Raw genomic sequence first — 20,308 nt, 5'->3', positions numbered from 1 at the left:
TTACCCGGCAAACAAGCGCAGGTTTTTCAAGATTATCATAGCTTCATTTCATTTCATTTAATTTCATTTCATCTATTTCATTTCCAACTATGCAAAACATTTTCATACACAAAATAACACAATATCAATACAACGTAGTAACAAAGAAAAATACGTGAAATAATAATACTACGCATCACAAAAGCAGATGAAATTGAATCAAAATTTAAGCTGCAGGAAATGGAGGAGACATGCTGAAAAGCCAAGCTTAACTTCATTTCAGTTCATATCAAATTTCATTTGTACTATCACAAATTCTGTCAGATAATACAATTACAACAAATCATTGTAATACAAAAAAAGTAAACATATAAAGCATGATTATGTATATACTCGCAAACACGATTGTGTTTGTTCATGTATATTAACCCTAATGAGTCGAATGTGCACAAATTTCATTCACGTACCTATGGACATTAATTCAATGCGACACGCAAGAGTGGTGATTATTGTTGATTTTCCCGTAAGCCAGTAGGACAGATGTAGTGTGTATGATTGTTGGTTAGAATATTACATCCCACGGTTTGACTTCAATCATAGTGCCAAGGTATGTCATGGACGTTGGCCAGTGATAATCATTCCCCTAAAATGTACATGTATGTTTTAGTTTGGTTTTGTTGTTGCTGTTCTTGTTTCAAGGAGGGGGTGAATTATGTAACCATAGTGGTAAACATGTACCCCACAATGTGATTTTATACTTGTGTGATAATTTAATCGTGGTGCATATAGAGCCTTCCTCATATGCAACAATAATCTTATTCTACCCATGGAAACAGCAATGCCTGCAAGATTGTGAGTGTGCGGTGTGGTTGAATTAAATTCTGCTACGTACGACACATGTCAGAGAGTCATGACTCTTCAGTACAGCACTGCACAGGCAAGTTAATACCAACAATCTTCATTCTTTTTCAAAAGAATGATCGTATTTAATTGGAAATACCAACATGTATTATAGTCTGTTTGCATACAAATTCACATTAGAGCAATGGGAAGTAAGTGGTGTCACATCCCACACACACACACACACACACGCACGCACGCACGCACACACACACACACACACACACACACACACAATTCGCTTCGCAGGAAAGGTTCATCGGCTTCTGTCAGTTGAGTGATGTCTGTATACATTTGTTGATCTAATTTTAGATACGAAACAGAATTAAGAAAACAGTTAACTACAAAGCCGCCTAACTCTGCTGCTGGTTACACGACATGTTAAAGGAATGAGAATCTTTGTGATGTCTACATGAAATTGCATTTTCACGAGTGGATGTAAGTTCGCTCGTGATTTTTTTTTCTTCTCAGTGCATATAAAGTAAATGGCACAACGCTAAAAGATTTGAAGCCCAAGACACGTCCCACCATATAAAAAGAAACTCTGTAGTCAAGCCAAGTATCTTTTTTTTTAATCATAACTTTTTTATTGTAACATGATCGGCGAGCTGTTTACACAGATTAACAAATCAATATTCTCTTTGACACGGTAATGATTCATAAATAACGAGACGAAACAACACATCAACTAATTGACAAGACAGATCAAACTGCAATCACACTTGCAATCGGTACACAATCACGTATTCATGCTCGTCTATACAATAGTTAGGTCACACTATTTTCTTTTAATTGTCTTCTCTTGCTATTATGACGACACAAACCGATACGAAACTTTCATGGTTCCTTCTGGCACATTCTTCTCTATTAATTCTGAGAGGAGGAACTCCTTCAGAATCATGCCATGAAGTGTACCGTATTTACGAGTAATCATTAAGGATTTATCAATCCAGTAAATCGCTCTACAAAAATGGTTGATTCTGACAGATTGGTACTAATATGGTATAATGAGGTAATACACATTCACTAACTGTTACTGTAATGCTTTCTTTGTCCATACCTTTCTGTACAAACACTTTGTGAACTCTTTAGTATAACCTGCGATACATAATTATGTGCTTTTTCCACTTTGAATCAAATATGATGTGACTTACAAGTACAAGATTAAGCAATTTCATGTACTATAGTACGGATATACATTACACGCCATAACACAGAAATATCGACGAAATGTGGCCTCGATAATCTACGTAAACTGGAGTAATGTTTATACGAAAAGCACACAGGTCATTCACTCGCCCCCCCCCCCCCCATTCTCTTTAATCTTTTATTTGTGTTGTTTGTTTGTTTTTTCTCCCTCCCTTGCTCTTTCTTTTCTAATGCATTATCAAACATTTTGTTGTCGTATCACAATTAAGTATTACATTGAACACTTCAGTCATAAGTACAGGTAAATTCATACACACCAGTATCATTTATCTCTGCTATATACGAGCTTACATGACTATCAGAAGACTTTCCATATCCCAAACGTCTTCAATATATTCTACATCATTATAATGTACATGAAATCGCTAATATGCGTTCCTAATGCTTACAGTCAGCTACATGCTACAAAAACATGGACCATGCTTATTCATAGGGAGAAATGAAAGTAAATGCACACAGCTAAAGCTAGACAGAAAGGAGAAGAGACCTACCTATATATAGTATATTCCATACGGTGAAAACGAAAAACACATGAGGAAGTGAAAAAAAAATGCTAGATAACTTTCATACATCTGAATAATGCCGAGTTATTTCACTGAATCATAATGAATAAAGTTTCCACAGTTTCAGACCCAAACTGTCTAACAGACATGTTTGCGTTGAGGACACCGCCCATCTGTATTGCACACTCATTTTCTTAATGCTTTTCTGTATCACCTTATCATTGTTATTGACAAGCATGGCTTTTAACGGGCAAGTCCTGTACGCTGTCCTGCTAACTTCTGGTTCGAAGGGAAAATACGAGCTCCAGTGGGCGTCGTTTTGATTGACTAGTGCATGGAGCATTTGATTATCGGCACCATCGAGTAACTAGCAAGAAGCAACCAGATTCAGTAACGTTTACTGAAGGAACAAGCTTAGTGCTGCCACTGGTTTTTATCCATATACACGTCTAAACTAAGATCACTTAAGGATATGGGCATGAAATGGTATGGCAAGTAAAAACACTGAACACTAATAAATTTTCATTTTACAGTCATGTCCGAACAAGTCGATGTTGACATATTTTTATAGAGTAAACGCGAACTCATCTTCAAAACTTACCATCACTATTCAAGGCTCAAAATAAAAAGTATCTTCCTCAAGCACAATGCTGAATGAATGACTATGCCTGCACGTCAGTATTAATGTCCAGTGACACTGCTTGGTTGGTTATAGTGAATTCGGTACGCTCTGGATTAGTCATGTCCACGTGGGTCATATTTTCAAAGGACTATTTCTTGGTAGTGTAGAACAGCTGAAAAAATCAGAGTCACACCACAGGTGTCTCTCAGGTCTTTCATCACAATCAGATTTTACATTCATAACTATCAATAACTTATATACACTTGCAATCTTTGGCGGAAAGTTAAGTCATATAAAAACAAACAAACAAACAAACAAAAGTGGAAGCAAAAGGAGAACGATTTACGACACTTAAAATTTAAGTTTAGAAATTAAAACATGGAAGACTATTAAATGGATACTCCGATGGTCGTTGTAGTCTTACTTTTTGCTTTTTACGCAGACGGCTGGTACTATGATGAATGTTATTAATGCCCATCACATAAAAATACAAAGTTCGAGCAACGCACACTCTGTATCATAATTATCAAAATGAAGTTAGTAGCTAATGGTAAATTGGCCTTAAGTGATTCTATAAGGTAGTGATTTTTCACATTATAATCAAGCTTTGAATAGTAATGGTCTTGCTCTTTATAACAGTATGTCTCGCAATAATGCCAAAACTCACACTCACTACGAACGCATTATCGCAAAGCAACAAATAACATTTTGTCTGCCAAGATATAATATATTATGTAACAGTAGTTATAATCATACAACGATCACGATCTATATGAGACAAACATCCTTTTCATTTAACGTTACGTCTCCTAACACCTGGACGCAGTCACTTCGGCAAGTTATCGTCACATCAAATGGCAACACACTGGCTTGATGGTTTCTTGATCAGTTCAACTTTGTCACAGTTCTAGTATCACAACGAAGGTAAAGTTGCGAAACGAATGGTGTACTGACCAATTTGTCAGAGAATTTTTTGGCTCCAACTTCCGGATTGTTCTAAAAATCTGTCCTCCCTTGATTATCAGTGGGGTAAAAGTCACAGAGCAAAAAGGATCCCCGCCGGAAACAACAAAATCATGTCCTAGTGTTCTCACAGTTTGTCGGTCGCCTGACCGTATTCGCATTGGTTGTTTCGGTCGTCATCTCTCAACCTCTCTCGGCTTACAGAGCAATTACGGTTTGTACTCTGTAATCATGATTTCTAATACTGATCCAATCAGAAGCGTTCATACTAGATTCAGTCCAATCGCTGCCCTTCACAATGACGTGGTTTCTGGTAACACAATACCGCATCGGATTCAACATGCTTGTGTTCACACGCAACATAACGTGTTCACACGCAACAACTGAATCAGCAGATAACTCAGGCAAGGCTCGTATTAATGAGAACTGTAGAGAGTGTATTGCATGACATTGTTGTCGTTTTTTCTGTCCCAAGACTCCCAGGCACGTTCAGACATCATTATCTTCATTTCTCCATGCTTATGGATGAACAGTGAATGCAAAGCTTATGATCACGGAGATATCATTGGAGAAACAACCACATGTATCCGATGGTTAGCTAAGATTTGTTCGGTTGACGACTTGAAGGTGAACGCGCACTGAAGGCTGAAATCAAGCGATTCTCAAGTTTTGCTTTGTTCACTGGAAAACAAGACAGTGAGTGAATCAGAGTTGATAAGATATAATGCTGATTTCCACTTTTTTCGAAATATGCATTCAAAAGTGAATGCTTCGAAACTGTTTGTGACATAATAAGCTCATCTTTTCTTTTTTTTTTGGATATTATATACAAATATTGCAACTCTAGACGAGTTGATGTAATACTTTTGTTGTATTGCGTAGCTACGTAGTAGAATATGGACACCAGCTACACCTCCTCCCATTCCAGCCCGCGGTTGGAAAAGAGATCTCATTCCGAGTTGGCTTTGTCGACGGATACAGCGACGGCGGATGGCGGGGATGGATTCACGCCGCCGAAAAGAACGTGCGGAGAGGTCGAGCCGTTGTTGACCATCTCGCCGGGGCTGCCCGCGTGGGGTTGCACAGCGCCGGCACCGCTCGGGTTGGCGCTGAGATTGAGAGGGTTGATCGGGGTCGCACCGTTGTGCAAAAGGATGGGCGAGTTTTGATGGTGGTGGTGAGGCGGAGGCAGGTGGACGGCATGGTCGGCCGCCGCGGAGTGCGGCAGGTGAGTGGACGGAGCCCCGATGTGGCTGGTGTAGCCGCTGGCGTGATGCAGGGCCTGAGACGAGATACAACCGCTGTGGTGGACCAGGCCTGGTATGTATGACGTCACTGGGTTGGCGATGGGCGGAGGGGGAGACAAACCCATTCGGTATTGTGGCTCAACCTGGAAAAGAAACAGTCAAAGATAATCTCAACATCCAAACCTTAAACTTGAAGACTGTGACTATAATGACTATGATTGCTGCAGCGCCATATTACAAAGAACCTTGTCAGCCGCGTCTGTTTCTCAAATTTATTTGCACACAAGTGGCACCAGGCCGACTATCTTTAGGTTTGGCATTTTGAGCTTGAATTCCGTCATGTTGATTTGATCTTGTAAAAGTAGCAAACTGTGGAAACTGTCATCCCACCTTAAATGACTTGGAACAACACATATCCGACGATGTAGGCCTGTCCACATGCAATGTCGCATGGGCCCTGGGGTAATACTGTCCAATCCGTCCCAACTACTCGTCCCGCAATAACATTAAATTCCCTTATGATTTATCACAGTATATACAACCGTGTGTGTATCGCGACCAAACAATTAAACGCGCGTATCTTCATTAGATGTTGACAGAGTATCGTCAAAGCTTTATCTACCATATTATCTACTGCATTGCACTTGGACCAAAGTACACGCGTACTGGCTACAGTATGATTATGAAACGCACCGTACTATGAAGGATAAAATGGGGAAGGAGACGAAGAAGAAAGAATTACTAAAAGAAAAACAAGAAAAACAAAGACGGTTGGGGAGTTAGAGGAGATCGATGGAGCATGAAAAAGATGAAGAAAGGGATAAAAAAAGAAAGGGGAGAAGAGAAAGATACAGAAAAGAAGGAGTAATGGAATGTTGAGATATACAAGTATGGTGTATCAGTATAGAGGTACAGGAATGGGGTAATGTAGGGGTCATTGCGTTGACTCACTTTTATTGGAGGGGTGTAGTTAGTCGATGTCGGGATGGGTGAGGGTTGCTTGCCCGGGGAACCAGCCTTTATGGCACCTTCATTGGCCGAGGTTGGGGGAGAACCGCCGCCGTTGCGTACCTGAGCATTTTGCTGCTGCTGTTGGCTGCCTTTATTTGAGTTCTTGGGCTTCCTCTTCCTGGTTTGAATTCCGTCCTTTTTCATCGCTAGAGGGCGGTTTACCTGCAACGACAGATGTAAATAAAACGCCCGGTCGGCAATTAACATGTAATCATTGGCTTCTACTCTAAAAAAATAACATCTATCTGAACATCGATTTCATTACCTTCTGTGTTTCCAAAGAGAAGGTGCAAGCGTCAAGCATTGCAAGCTTACTCCAAATTGAAATGTTTGATGGAAACAGTTTTAAGATAATAATTGTGTTCTTCAAACGGCATCACGAGAAAATGATAGCGAATTTTGTGAACACGTACAACATTCTCGTGAATTCCATCTTTTAATCGCAGGTGAACATTTACAGAGCAACATGACATAAGGAATGAATGTGGTTAATCTACAGTCGTTGCACACAGTCATGTGCATCAGCAATCTTTAGCATGAACGTGACTTGAAAACAAAAGAAACCACAATATTCCACAACATAAGGAATAACAAGGGAGGGAAACAGGAAGAAAATGAGCTGAGTTTGTCCTGAAAATAGCAGGTCACTGCACTTCATCCACTAGATAACACATTCCAACTTCTTTCTTCCTTTCGACTAAAACAGGTCAAAAACGGAAGGATCATTCGTTCATGAGCCAGTGTCATAAGGCGAGTAAGTGACCACAAAGTTTCGCTCCTGTATTTTTTTGCACCAAGTAAGCCAGTAGAGCGCCACCATATCAGATTTAAAGGAAGTAGCAGAGGGTTATCAGTTAGATAAACGCGTGGACAACACACCACAATGGCAGCCGACAAAAAAATAAAGAAGGACTTTACGCAGAAGAGAAAAGGAGGGTATGCAACATTATCCCCAGAGAAATGTGTTTATTGTAAAAACATAAACAAGCTATTTGCATGGGACTTTCTCAAGTCTCATGTTGTACAGTACGTGCAGATGAAGGCGTTTACATTAAATCTAGGGCGAATTGATCGAGTAAACTATTCCTTAAACCTGCGCTCGGTGGGAGTTACTTTGCAAAACTGACTCTCCTTTATGGGGACATGATATAACAGGCTTCAAATATACGTATAGTGTGTGCCTCGAAGACACTGTTTGATATTGCGGTGGTTCAATTTGAAGATAACGTTTACTTCTGTTGACTGACTTATATTATAAAGATATTAAAATGGATGGGAACAAAAAGAATAGCCAAGTTTTGAAAATTATGTTGTCATCATCGGAGTCTGTAGATATCTCTGAAGGAAAATATGAACCACAATACCAGTAAACAGTCTCCGACATTGCAACTGATTGACAAATTGCCCTACATCGACGTAATGTCTCCGACATTGTTTATTTTTACACTTTAATTGTCTACAGGAAAGTTGAGTATGATATGACATCACAGCAAATTTTTACTTGTTGGAAACATCTAGCAATAATATACCCCGATTCCACAGAGATTTATTCTCATCGGTCACTCATCGGAAACAAAGTTTGTTGATTCCGACCACCCACCGAAATATATCGGATCGCAGTCTGATGAATCCTACTTGATCAGTCAACTATCAGGTGTGTGTCTGACATGTCGCGCGTGATCCTCATCGGATCACCGCCTGACACGTCTTACACTGACCTAGTAGTCGACCGACACAGGTCGGATTCATCGACTGCGATTCGGTACACTTCGGTGAGTGGCGGAAGCGATAAACTTAGCTTCCCATGAGTGACCGATGAGAGAAAATCTCTGTGGAATCGGGGTTATAACATTCATCCTTCAGTAAAGATTTTTTATTGTACTGTCACACCTCATGACAGAAAATGGTCTGTTATTGGTCTGTTATCTATGGGTATCAGATTTTTCAAACAGTGTTATAACACCATCGTTTGTATTGTACAGCTACTATTATCATAATTAAAGATTAGATTATTATCTTCTTGTACTGATCATAGACATGAACATGTTGTTATTCGTTGTTTCCTGTGTACAATTTGATAAAATTCTTGTTCAATTTCACACACTATTTTGTATTATTCTGTTGAAAATATGAATACCTAACAATTTGAATTTGAATTAAATCATATCCTTAATATCGTACTTTACTGTGTCTTCATTGATACTATATAATCTCCCTTTCCCTCTCTTTCTTTTCAGAAGAATGTTGCTACTTATCTTGCTCAGAAAAGTTTCAGCAAACAGAAAATCTGTTAGCAGTTTTTTAAACTCCCTTTAGCTTCTCTGTGTAGGTTTCAGTACATGTATTATCGTTATATCATAATCTTTGAGCTCACAAGTTCTTTGATCTTATCCATTCGCAATCGCCATAATGTCATTATGTAGTTGGCTTCTGTTCCTGGTTTCGTGTCGAATTGAATGAATGAGCCCACTGCTTTGGGAAATCAGGAGGTGTGTTGCATTATGGGATAGCTAGCATAGATGAGAGACAACAGGTTGACTGGCCATCCTACAACCATTAAGACAATGAGGACACGGCACGTGTGCCGTTTTTAAATATCCAATATCCAATGAGAGAAAATCTCTGTGGAATCGGGGTTATAACATTCATCCTTCAGTAAAGATTTTTGATTGTATTGTCACACCTTTAATATGACAGAAAATGGTCTGTTATCTATGGGTATCAGATTTTTCAAACAGTTATAACACCATCGTTTGTATTGTACAGCTACTATTATCATAATTAAAGATTATATTATTATCTTCTTGTACTGATCATAGACATGAACATGTTGTAATTCGTTGTTTCCTGTGTACAATTCGATAAAATTCTTGTTCAATTTCACACATTATTTTGTATTGTTCTGTTGAAAAAAAAGAATATTTAACAATTTGAATTTGAATTAAATCATATCCTAAATATCGTACTTTACTGTGTCTACATTGATACTATAATCTCCCTTTCCCTCTCTTTCTTTTCAGAAGAATGTTGCTACTTAGCTTGCTCAGTTTCAGCAAACAGAACATCTTTTGGAAGATTTTTGAAACCCCCTTTAGCTTCTCTGTGTAAGTTTCAGTACATGTATTATCGTTATATTATAAACTTTGAGCTCACAAGTTCTTCGATCTTATCCATTCGCAATCGCCATGTCATTATGTAGTTGGCTTCTGTTCTTGGTTTCGTGTTGAATCGAATGAATGAGTCCACTGCTTACGGAAATCAGGAGGTGTGTTGCATTATGGGACAGCTAGCATAGATGAGAGACAACGGGTTGACTGGCCATCCTACAACCAATAAGACCATGAGGACACGGCACGTGTGCCGTTTTTAAATATCGCATACTCTGTTTTCAAAAGAACGCATGCGTTCTACTCATCGATAGTCGAATTTCGTTTACACTTCAGTTGCGGCTATATTGTCGCTCTCTACTGCTGCTGCTGAGTAGGAATCGATCAGGACCCTTGCAATGATGAGAAGATGATTACTGCTAATCCTCTAAAATGGCCTATCCCTAACCACCCCCCCCCCTCTCTCTCTCTCTCTCTCTCTCTCTCTTTCTTTCTCTCCCTCTCTTGCATTGATTGTCCAGCAGCAGCCGGACTTGTCACACAAATATTGACCCCGAATGGGCAAGGTCAATCATCTATTTGGCTCTAATCGAAAGCATTGCTCAGGACTTCCTTCATGGTCTTATTCCGCGATATTACGAAACTAAATTGCCCGGTTATCTCCTTCGAAAAGGTGAGCCCAGATAAGACGGTTCGTTGGCTACCACACGCTTTGTTTTTGGGAGTAAGTCACGCGTACTTTTCCCCCGCGCCTTATACTCATCTAAAAGGGAAGAGAGACTTATCAAGTTCTTTCACTGGACGTCTTTGCTGTCAAAAACAATCGCCAACAGTAGCCTGGATGAGCGGGCTATCTCTGACAGGACGGGGTCTCACATGGGTACTGAGTATACCGTGACCTGAGAGTTTTATCACAATGCTTTGGGTTTCACATGTTCTTTCGGTGGCGACAGCCAGCCTATCTCACCGATACAAGCACAAGGATCGCGAGCTCTGCCTGACGGCTGGCTATCGGTGAGACAGAGTGTGTAGATCCAGGGACTAAGTGCGTTCTTACAGCTCGTAACCTCTCTCACGTGTGAGATTACCGCGAGTCATGCTAAATGAGGATGTTCTGCCACCCTGTCACTCTATTCTCTCAATTTCCTCGAACTTAAACTAATTCAAAGATTAAATTGTGTATAAGAATAGCATTTCTCTATTTTCAGCAGAAAGTTTGGTCAGGAGTGATTAAGAAGTTTCTAAAAAAAAAAATATCTTTCCTTGATGAGCAGATGTATCTTCAAGACCGCATTCTGAAAGACGCAAATAGTGGTTATATGATAGGATAAGATTTGGGGGTTTATATTTTGTTGGTTTTAAGAATCAATTACAGAAACAATTGTGAAAATGCGAAAAAAAAAAATTTTTCGAACTCCCGCAAGGTACTTCACGGCAGGTTTCCCAATTTGTCCTTCTAAGTTCCTCTCTATCCATTGCAGTTACAGTTGTTCAACGGTATACAGCTTCACCATTCTCATGGGTATAAAGTATTGACACTCTGTTCCTTGCTGCTTGTCATGGTGAATCCTAGAGGCAGATAGTCATCCCTAAACAACACAGCAGAATTTTGTCATGGTACAAACTCGCCCTACAAGCGTCTCATGGTTGTTGATACACGTAATAATGTTTAGTCATCCCTGTGACTATCCGGAAGGTTTCTTTCGGGCTGTAACTTCGTCTAGCACTGTGTTTCTCTCAAAAGCTAAGTGAGGATGTGTGTGTTTGTGTGTGTGTGGCGTTCATAGATACCAGCTGGTATTCACAATACTTAGTTTTGTAGGCAGGTACGCTCTCATCTTTTATACTTACGCCGTGCAGTTTGAAGTAGAGGCCGCATGCGTTGCACACAGGTTCCCCGTCTTTGTTGCGACGCCATAAGGTGGTGGTGCTGGTGTGGCAGTTTGCACAGGTGATTCCCTCTCGCCTTGATCCCGACTGCTGGGGAAGAGGAACAGGAAGAAAACAGGAGGAGATTTAATGATCTTGAAATCAGAGATCTTAGCTATCGATTCACGCTGCCTGCATCCCAAAAACACGACATCACACACACGAATAAATTAATACATTTTGAGGGTACCGCTGATCATTTTCTTCTACCTTCGGTCTTCCTGTCCACTTTTTACACTCTACTTGCCCCAAGCATCTTCAATTATGTCAATTCCATGATATTTTAGTCATTAAATTACAAGAAAATATACATACTGCTGCCTGCAATGATGAAGATGAGTCGATTTTCAAGCAATATCGTAAGAATTGTCGTCATTATCTTAACGGCATTTGACACTTGGTATTCATATAGCATCTTATTCACTTGATATGAAGGGATTTTACATGTCATCTCTGGGTCAAATTTACCCAGAAAGTATCAGGTACAGATAAAACAAATTCAGTCGAGTATCATCGTTATTAGTAGTATCATTATTATCAAAATTGTCGCAATCATTTCAATTCATCATTTCGATGAATGGACTTCTCACTTGTTTTCTGTTACAAAAATGCTTTATTAGTTGTAAGTATTATCATTACCATAATCATCACCATTAGCATCATAATCATCATCTTTTTTTTTTTCTTGTTTCCTACCAGTCTCCTTGGGTTCTTGATTAGTGGTCGGTTGTAGCCGTTCATCTTGTGGTAAAGACCACAGGCATTGCATAGGTAGTGACCGGTCCCGTCCCGGCGCCACAGCGGAGTAGAGATGGCCCCGCAGTTCACGCACTCACGACCCACTGCAAGGTGGCACGCATAAGTGAAGAGAAAGAAATAACTATTTCATTTATTCGCTTTCATTCAAAGTCACTAAATCCCACAGAGTTGTAGGCCTGTACACTGTCCAAATTCACTGACATATATGGTTAAGTGGGAAGTAGAATGGACTGAAAAAAGGCAGTCATTCGGCATGTCCAAGGAAACCCACAGTGTGTCCTTTGGGTATGAAATATTCTTTGTAGATCTTCTTATTTTTTTCCAACGAGAATTTGGATATTCAGCTAACCCTATACTCTTCATGGCAGTTCAGTTTCCAACAAACGCTATATACAATGTGACACTATCGACGTTGTTGTACAGATTTATAGTCATGTATATCTGAGTGTTATACCTTATCAGATATACCCCTCGTGGTAAGCTATGGACATGCAGCTCCTAAGACATATTCTGTATACAGAATATGTCTTAGGAGCTGCATGTCCATAGCTTACCACGAGGGGTATTTCTGATAAGGTATAACACTCAGATATACATGACTATAAATCTGTACAACAACGTCGATAGTGTCACATTGTATATAGCGTTTGTTGGAAACTGAACTGCCATGAAGAGTATAGGGTTAGCTGAATATCCAAATTCTCGTTGGAAAAAAAAAAGAAGATCTACAAAGAACATTTCATACCCACAGGACACACTGTGGGTTTCCTTGGACATGCCGAATGACTGCCTTTTTTCAGTCCATTCTACTTCCCACTTAACCATATATGTCAGTGAATTTGGACCGTGTACAGACCTACAACTCTGTGGGATTTTTCTTTTACCAATGGGCGCTCAAAGTATACAAAGGGTTAAACAATGAAAAAGGAAAATATCACCTGGCTGCTTGATTTATTGTTCTTTCACTTTTCAGGTATCATTTTTTTTTCAAAGACAAGAAACACACAAAAAAAGATATCATGTCATAACATCTCCCAACGGATATGGCGACCACAGCAAACAAAGATTGAAATTATGAAGATACGGAAGCTTCTTCGAAAATGTGAATTCGTTTCTGTGTTCGACACTTCCAACCATTCAGATATAATGATACATTGTTCTAAAAACCATTGTCGCTGTTAGGCGACGTTTTAACCAACGTTTTTATCAAGTTATTCTTTGAAAACAGCGATGGCACTCCTAAGATTTTAACCCTTGTTACGAACAACACTAAATATTTCGGTAACCCGTCCAGCAAAAAAAAAAAAGAAAAAAGAAAAAAAAAGACATTCCACAATTTATATAATTTCAACCTTATGGATACATAAACTAAGTCATATCATATTTCGGCACGTAAAAGAGATTGTAAGCAGTTTCAGTTTCAGTTTCAGTAAGTTCTATTTCACCACTTGTACAAAACAGAAGATAAGTATAACGATATCGAACATATCATTCACAAGTCATGAAAATATAAAAATCTTCTTCCCGAAGCTTGTGCTTCGGGAAGAAGATTCAAACTTACATCCGTATTCATTAGGCCAGACTGCTGTGTATCCTTCCATGCTTTTAATCATCTGCGCCTCAGCTTCTGTTAGATACAAGAGGAAGAAAATGAAACTACCATGTTATCACTGTTTGTTTGTTTGTTTGTTTGTTTGTTTGTATTTCTTTCTTTCTTCCATTATCTGGTTTCAACAATTCCGTACTTTAATGAGTGGGTGTCGTGGCTCAGTTTGATTGCTAAAATTACAAAACTCAGATCATGATGGAATCTTTGTAAAAGAAAGAGTGTTGACAAAACGAACGCTCATCAGAGACTGTGGGCCAATTATCATTATTATGATTATAGTTATAATTATAATTTTGATAATTAATTGATTAATAATGATAATGATAATAATAAATATTATTATGATTATAATTATTATTATTATTCTTATTATTGATATTATTATTATTATTATTATTATTATTATTATTATTATTATTTATATGATTATGATTATGATTATGATGATGATTATTATTATTATTATTATTATTATTATTATTATTATTATTATTATTATTATTATTATTATTATTATTGAGGAGTACACGAATTCAAGCGAACAAATTTTCGCCTCCGTTTTCGCAAGCGAAATCCTCCGCCAGTCGTTTCCGTTCCTGAACCAAAGCGCTAGAGCGACCTCTCTCGCTCACAGCTTGCCAATGATGCTAATAGAAATCACAGCAAAAACGGTCAGAAATTACGCCTATCGATACCTTTTAAAGCTGTACGTAATAAAGACTGATTGGTGCATCGGTATTGGTGTTAAAGGGATTAATGTTATATGTAACAGGAATCTAGGTGTGCAAGGAAAAACGGGCTGTCACTGATGGGCGAATAAACGACCCAAAAACACATCTCAGGCACCCTAAAGAGGAATAAAGAGTTTAATACAATGAGTCTTATAAATATTATATACATTGTCCCAGTAAATGTCACATTCACACTTTCGTTGTTGTTACTCTCATTGCTTTGTACCAATTCAAGATAAGTGAAATCAGATTTTGGGGAGGAAACCTCACGCACAAAGGGCGGGATGGGAAAGTTTTCTTTGTCCTCTCGCCAAAATCAAAATTTATCGCACCAACGAAGTGAAAAGAGCAAGAGAGATACACGTGTGCAAAAAGAGAGCTCATTGTCTCATTTCGGTTCTACTGCAGATAACATCTATCATCTCCATATACCTTGATACCTGTTTTCCGGCATACAAGAGTTTTGGTCATCAAATTTCATTAGCCGAGCGTATCTGCCTCGACGATTCACAAAAGAAATGTGAGCGAGGTTTGAGAATGAGAAGCTGTACCACTCACGGTAATGTGTTTACTTTGTATGTTCCATAAACAATATCAAATTATGTTTTTACAGTATAAAAAGACACTCAAACGGGTGAATGACATCCTTCATCAATTGACATCAATGCAGTTTTTCCTATTACGTCGTGTGCAGACGCAATTATTTGCTGCAAATGCTAATGTAGAGGTCGGTAGGGGTCAACAGAGACAATGTCAGTCGAAAAGTTATTTTCGTCTCTGCGTAACCATAGTTTGCCACAGGAAATTAAAGAAAAACAAATACAGACTTGGTTATTTTCGCGGTAGTTATTTTCTGTGTAAATGAACGATTGAAGTACAATACGGAGAGACACACTTGACGGATCAACACAATCTTTAAACCCATTTTTTTTAATGTAAGGTGTCAATAGGATGATCAATGCAATTTGTTTGAAATAATATTCTTTCACTTTCGTCTACCACAAAGTTCAGCCATTGATTCAGATTTTGGACAAGTTAATCGTGATGTTTAAACTAAGCTACATGCTTCCGAGGCATAAGTTCTTTTGTTAATTGCTCTAAACTGAAATAGCTATCAAAGGCCACTAAGTACGTTATATGGAATGAAGTCTCTAGCGGATTGTCCTTTCCAACAAGTTCTGTAGACGATGAACTGAAATCTAGAAGATGTCTTCTTTGAAGCAATATGAGCGGTGCGGTTAACGACTAACTCTCTAGCAAGCAGCCTATAAATTTCTGGAGAAAACCGAATTAAGCACGTCCCTTGAGCGAAAAAAACAATTCCCTTCTCAGCCGAGCAAAGACCGACCATCTTCCCCACTCCTGTAAAACATCCTCTCACGCCTCTTCACTCGACATTATTTGTAATCCATTAAGATGGATTCTTTGACATTCGCCACTCACAGGCTGAGCATGTTGTTTGCGTCGGAAATTTCTGAAAAACATAAACGCACGTCACTCAAACGCGGGCGGGGAGAGTGAACGTCGAGCGCCGAGCTAAGGAGCAGGCGGCAATACCGTCTGCACCGCTAATCCGGCTAAGAAATAAACCCGTCGCCGGTCACCCTCTCAACGAGGGAGTAGCCGTGTTCGCTGCCGCTTCTGCCGGCGGCAAGGCGACGGTGAGTGCGCAGAGCAAGAAGACCACCTTACAGCGACCAAAACGACTTTCCGATTGCTCAACAAAAACAAGGCAAAGACAGAAGGGGGGGGGGGTCGGGGTGAAAGAAGTATCGTCAGTCAAACACGAGCTTGTATCAATCTTTATCGATGCCCAAAGCAAACGAGCCATGATACCGCGACCAAAACCGAGATATGACCGTGAAAGTTTGGCAACATAATAAATGCACCCTGCTTTGAAGATGAACAACATAGAGCTGTAGGGGATTTTATCACGACTGCCGTGACATACCCATTGTGGGCATCATATGGTGTGAGGTCCCACGAACAGACGGTACAGTGGCTAGCTCGACATTGATATAAAGCACTCGAAATCTCGATGAAAATATTTGAAGATTTCAGGGGAAAATAAAAAGTGAGACTGACCGCCAAAACATCAGCACTCTTGATTGTCTGTAAAAGAAATATCATAGATCCTAGTCTTTTGTCAGATGTTCCGACAAATCAGAATTAAATATGTAATTTAAAGCGAAGTCACATGAATTCAGACTAATTTCTTCTGATGAGAATTAAATGAAACTGAAAGAGTAGAGAACGTCATGAATACTTTTTTGTTCAAACTTTCGTTTAGAACAGGGGTGGATACGCTATGGAGTTATGTAGACGTGTTTGGTAAATGGGGGAAATCTCCGTGTGTGCATGTGTATGTCCATGATAGGCGGAGTCTGTACTGTATGGTATTCAGCCAACATTCTTTGTTCACTTCGTTACTCGATCCATCAATTTCAGCGTCACAATTTCTTATCAAGGAGACAAATTGAGGAGACGCGAAAGCCCGACTTCCCCAATTGATGCACGATTGAACCTTCCAACCTCTCCGCACTCGCCCGAACCCCCGGCGCTCTGCTGGAGGGAAAGGGGTCTGTCATCTAGTCACGGCGTGTCTCATTTGTTTATTTCGTTCACATTTTGGTTCATTTGATTCAAGCAATAAACAACATTTCTTACGATAAGGGTATAAGCCTACTTAAAGCCCCCGTATTGACCATAGAAGACAGTGATAAATACACAATGGTTTCCATCAGTGTTGGAGATTTACATGACATTCTCTACCACGCTATTTAGGGGATGGTTATTGTAAGACAGAGCATGAATATGTATCTATCATTGGTAATAATTTGTCATCGTTATCTTTTAAATGGATCGTAATAGTAGTAATACCGGCGGCATTTGTGTAGTAGTACTGCTATCATTGTTATCGATGAAAGCACTATCGGTATCAATCAACTATCATTATCCAGCCATGGAATCTGTATATATTTACATATATTATCATTTCCATCATTTTCATCTCTGTGCGCCTTCAACTCTCTTGTCTTTCTTTCCTCTTGTCTGTTGCTCATTACGTGGAACTTTATGTTCCATTTTCACCAGCACGGAAAAGGAACAATGACAAGTTTTCACGTATCACTTCATATTAATATTAACCATTGTTCTTTTAGTTTTCTTCCAGTACGAATGACATTCAAGACTCTCAAATCTGTTCTTCCTTCTGTCCTTCTCTCTTCTTCAAGTGAGTGCAAATGACTTCAATTGTTATAACACGTATTGTTAATCTTGCGAGTAAACTTGTAGAGTAAACTAAGTTGAAATTTGGCCAAAGAGTCAACATAACAGCGGCTACCTGTAATTACGGTTATCAAAAATTAACCTGGCGGGACTCCGCGGTACGCTGCTGCTGGGTGGATAATGCAAAACCATGGACTAACGAGAGCTCTGTGGGATCAGCGAAAAATTGTGGCTCCACCAACGCCCCTTATCGCTCATTATAATTATAGAGTCCAAATAACATCAGGAATCTCCTCGCAGGAACACCTGCAAGTTTAACAATTATTGTGAACATGAAATATGACTTTTGAATAATAATTAGAAACTTTTAGAAAAGGAGCAAAAAGTGTGACGACAAGTGACGTACTCTTCTTTAGTAGTTGAAGCAGTTGGAATCTTGTTGCATATTCATGGGGTATAAAGTTCAGCATTTTATTCTTCTCAAGACTGAGGCAATTTCAAATTTTCCAAAACTAAAATTTCAAAATTTTCACTGTCAATCATTACCTAGCAGGATAAACGTATGTCTGCAAGCTGCTAATCCCTAGAAATAGTGGTAATGATTCAAAGGCGTCAGAATTGAACTCGTCTGAAAAGGCACACTAAAATCAAAACAAAACAAAAGTACAAAGTGACCGCCAGGAGTTAAACGGTTACGAATCCAACCTAACTTAATTAATAACCTACAGTCAACAAACACCTCAAGGGCACTTGCAATCCCGTGATTGTTTGTTAAACGTAAATCATTTTCATTTTTGTTAATTTTGGCTTTATTTGTCTTGTTATCACGTACCTGTGCGCTTGGAAGAGTATACATTGTTGAAATGATAAAGATTCACAATTTCTTTTTACATCCTTCATAACGCCTTATATTGCGTATTTTGTGTGTGTGCAAGTACGTGTGTGTATGTGTGTGTGCGTGAGTGTGTCTTAATATTCCGTTTTGCCTTTTCAAAGGGGGGACATCAAAATGTTGCCCTCTCCTTCAAACACATTTGTACCAAACAATACTATATTACGGTCGATACGAACTGTTTTCAGCACATGGTAACTTTTCGAGTCGTCGAAGAACTATGTCAAATGTGTATGTAACGATGTAATGTCAGACCACAAGAAATTGATATTATGTAACTGTTTTTATTAATTTAAGTGACTCGCACAATGGCTAAGTGTCCGCATTGTCACATCTATGTAATTTTCCAGAAATTGGTGCGATTTTCGTGTATAAGTCATCCCCTTCATATTTTCTCATAAAATGTCCGCATGTGATGGGCATCACTGTTGATTAGCGAAATGAATAATTATTTTTCACTTAGGTCGGCTCAGGGACGTTTTACAGAAACCATACAATTTGCCATATAGTGCTTTTGAGAACAGTATCATAATTATCTTTAAATGCAGGCGGCATATTTTGTTGTTGGTGGTGCTGTTAATTCTCTATTGAACCTTTGCTAACAAACATTAAGTCCCTGATCAGTGTTACAGTAATTGTTTCCTTTTGCTTTTAGTTTGTCCGGCTGATTCCAGTTTGTCGTTTTTCTTTAACGGCCATCAAAAATGAGAGAGATTTACCAATGTATAACACACTTTTTCTGTGTCCTTATAATACTTTTGTTTTATAACATCGACTATTATTATATTTTGTGCGGATTGTGAGACAAAACTACATGTACCATAATGATGCTGAAGATGATTACTCCAGGACACTGCTTAATTAGATAAGTGAGTGTATTGGTCCATACCATGTAGATTCAAACCCCGTGTATATCAGGCACACTCTAAACATGATAACTTCTGAAGTTCACTTATATACGTGCTACAAGATATCAACTAATAGATAGTTATGATTTTTGAATAATCGCAACCCCTTGTAGTAACATTACTTTATCAGGATGAGCTTGCATACCATGCAATTGTTACAAGAATTGTATGCTTATATCAAGAAATATCAGTAGTTCAAGATAGTTTCCATATACCCACAGTCATGGAATGTTTTAGCTCATATTGAGATAATTGTTACACCTGATTAAAGAAAGCATTCGATTTAATTCGATTTTATTTAGTTTGAGTACAACAAGGAGCGCACAGATGTGAAGACATTGTGTTACGCGCTATACGTGTTCTTATAGGTTTTTGATATCACATAAATACAGAATATTTCTCCTTCTTCTCGTAGTTCTGGTGAAAATAAAAATAAAAAGATGACAATGAGATGCTATTGCGTAATTCGTCGTCTTAAAATCAATGTAGGTAAGCTGGCTTCTGCGGAGTTTAAAGGTATTGTTTAAAGGGATCGTAAATAGTCTTGGTTGAGACCTTATTTCAGGTTTCTAACATTTTTTGGTGAGGTAATGAGAAAACTCTTCTGAAATAAGAAAGAGCATGTAATTCCATGAGGAATGCAACGTTTATTTGATGAAAATTGGTTTTGAAATGGCTGAGATATCCAAAACAGAGCGATTTTAATAAAAT

General features: G+C 38.8%; 1 protein-coding gene across 2 annotated transcripts in view; it reads right to left on the bottom strand.

The window, feature by feature from the left end:
• Nucleotides 1-1,450: 1,450 nt before the first annotated feature.
• The window catches only part of LOC140239484 (uncharacterized), a 96,047-nt gene continuing 77,189 nt past the window's right edge, over nucleotides 1,451-20,308 (bottom strand). The window contains exons 3-7 of one of the 2 annotated variants that reach the window (XM_072319318.1): nucleotides 13,791-13,856; nucleotides 12,167-12,312; nucleotides 11,393-11,521; nucleotides 6,375-6,596; nucleotides 1,451-5,566 (exon numbers count right to left, since the gene is read on the bottom strand). In XM_072319318.1, the coding sequence (XP_072175419.1) occupies nucleotides 5,126-5,566; nucleotides 6,375-6,596; nucleotides 11,393-11,521; nucleotides 12,167-12,312; nucleotides 13,791-13,856 (1,004 nt within the window). In that variant the 3' untranslated portion in view covers nucleotides 1,451-5,125. The remainder of the gene's footprint in view (nucleotides 5,567-6,374; nucleotides 6,597-11,392; nucleotides 11,522-12,166; nucleotides 12,313-13,790; nucleotides 13,857-20,308) is intronic. The other variant, XM_072319319.1, reaches the window with a different exon arrangement.

This window comes from Diadema setosum, chromosome 16, assembly GCF_964275005.1.
Source record: "Diadema setosum chromosome 16, eeDiaSeto1, whole genome shotgun sequence".
NCBI lineage: Eukaryota > Metazoa > Echinodermata > Echinoidea > Diadematoida > Diadematidae > Diadema > Diadema setosum.
The sequence above is the reverse complement of the archived record's forward strand: the minus strand, read 5'-3'. Positions and strand labels throughout refer to the sequence as shown.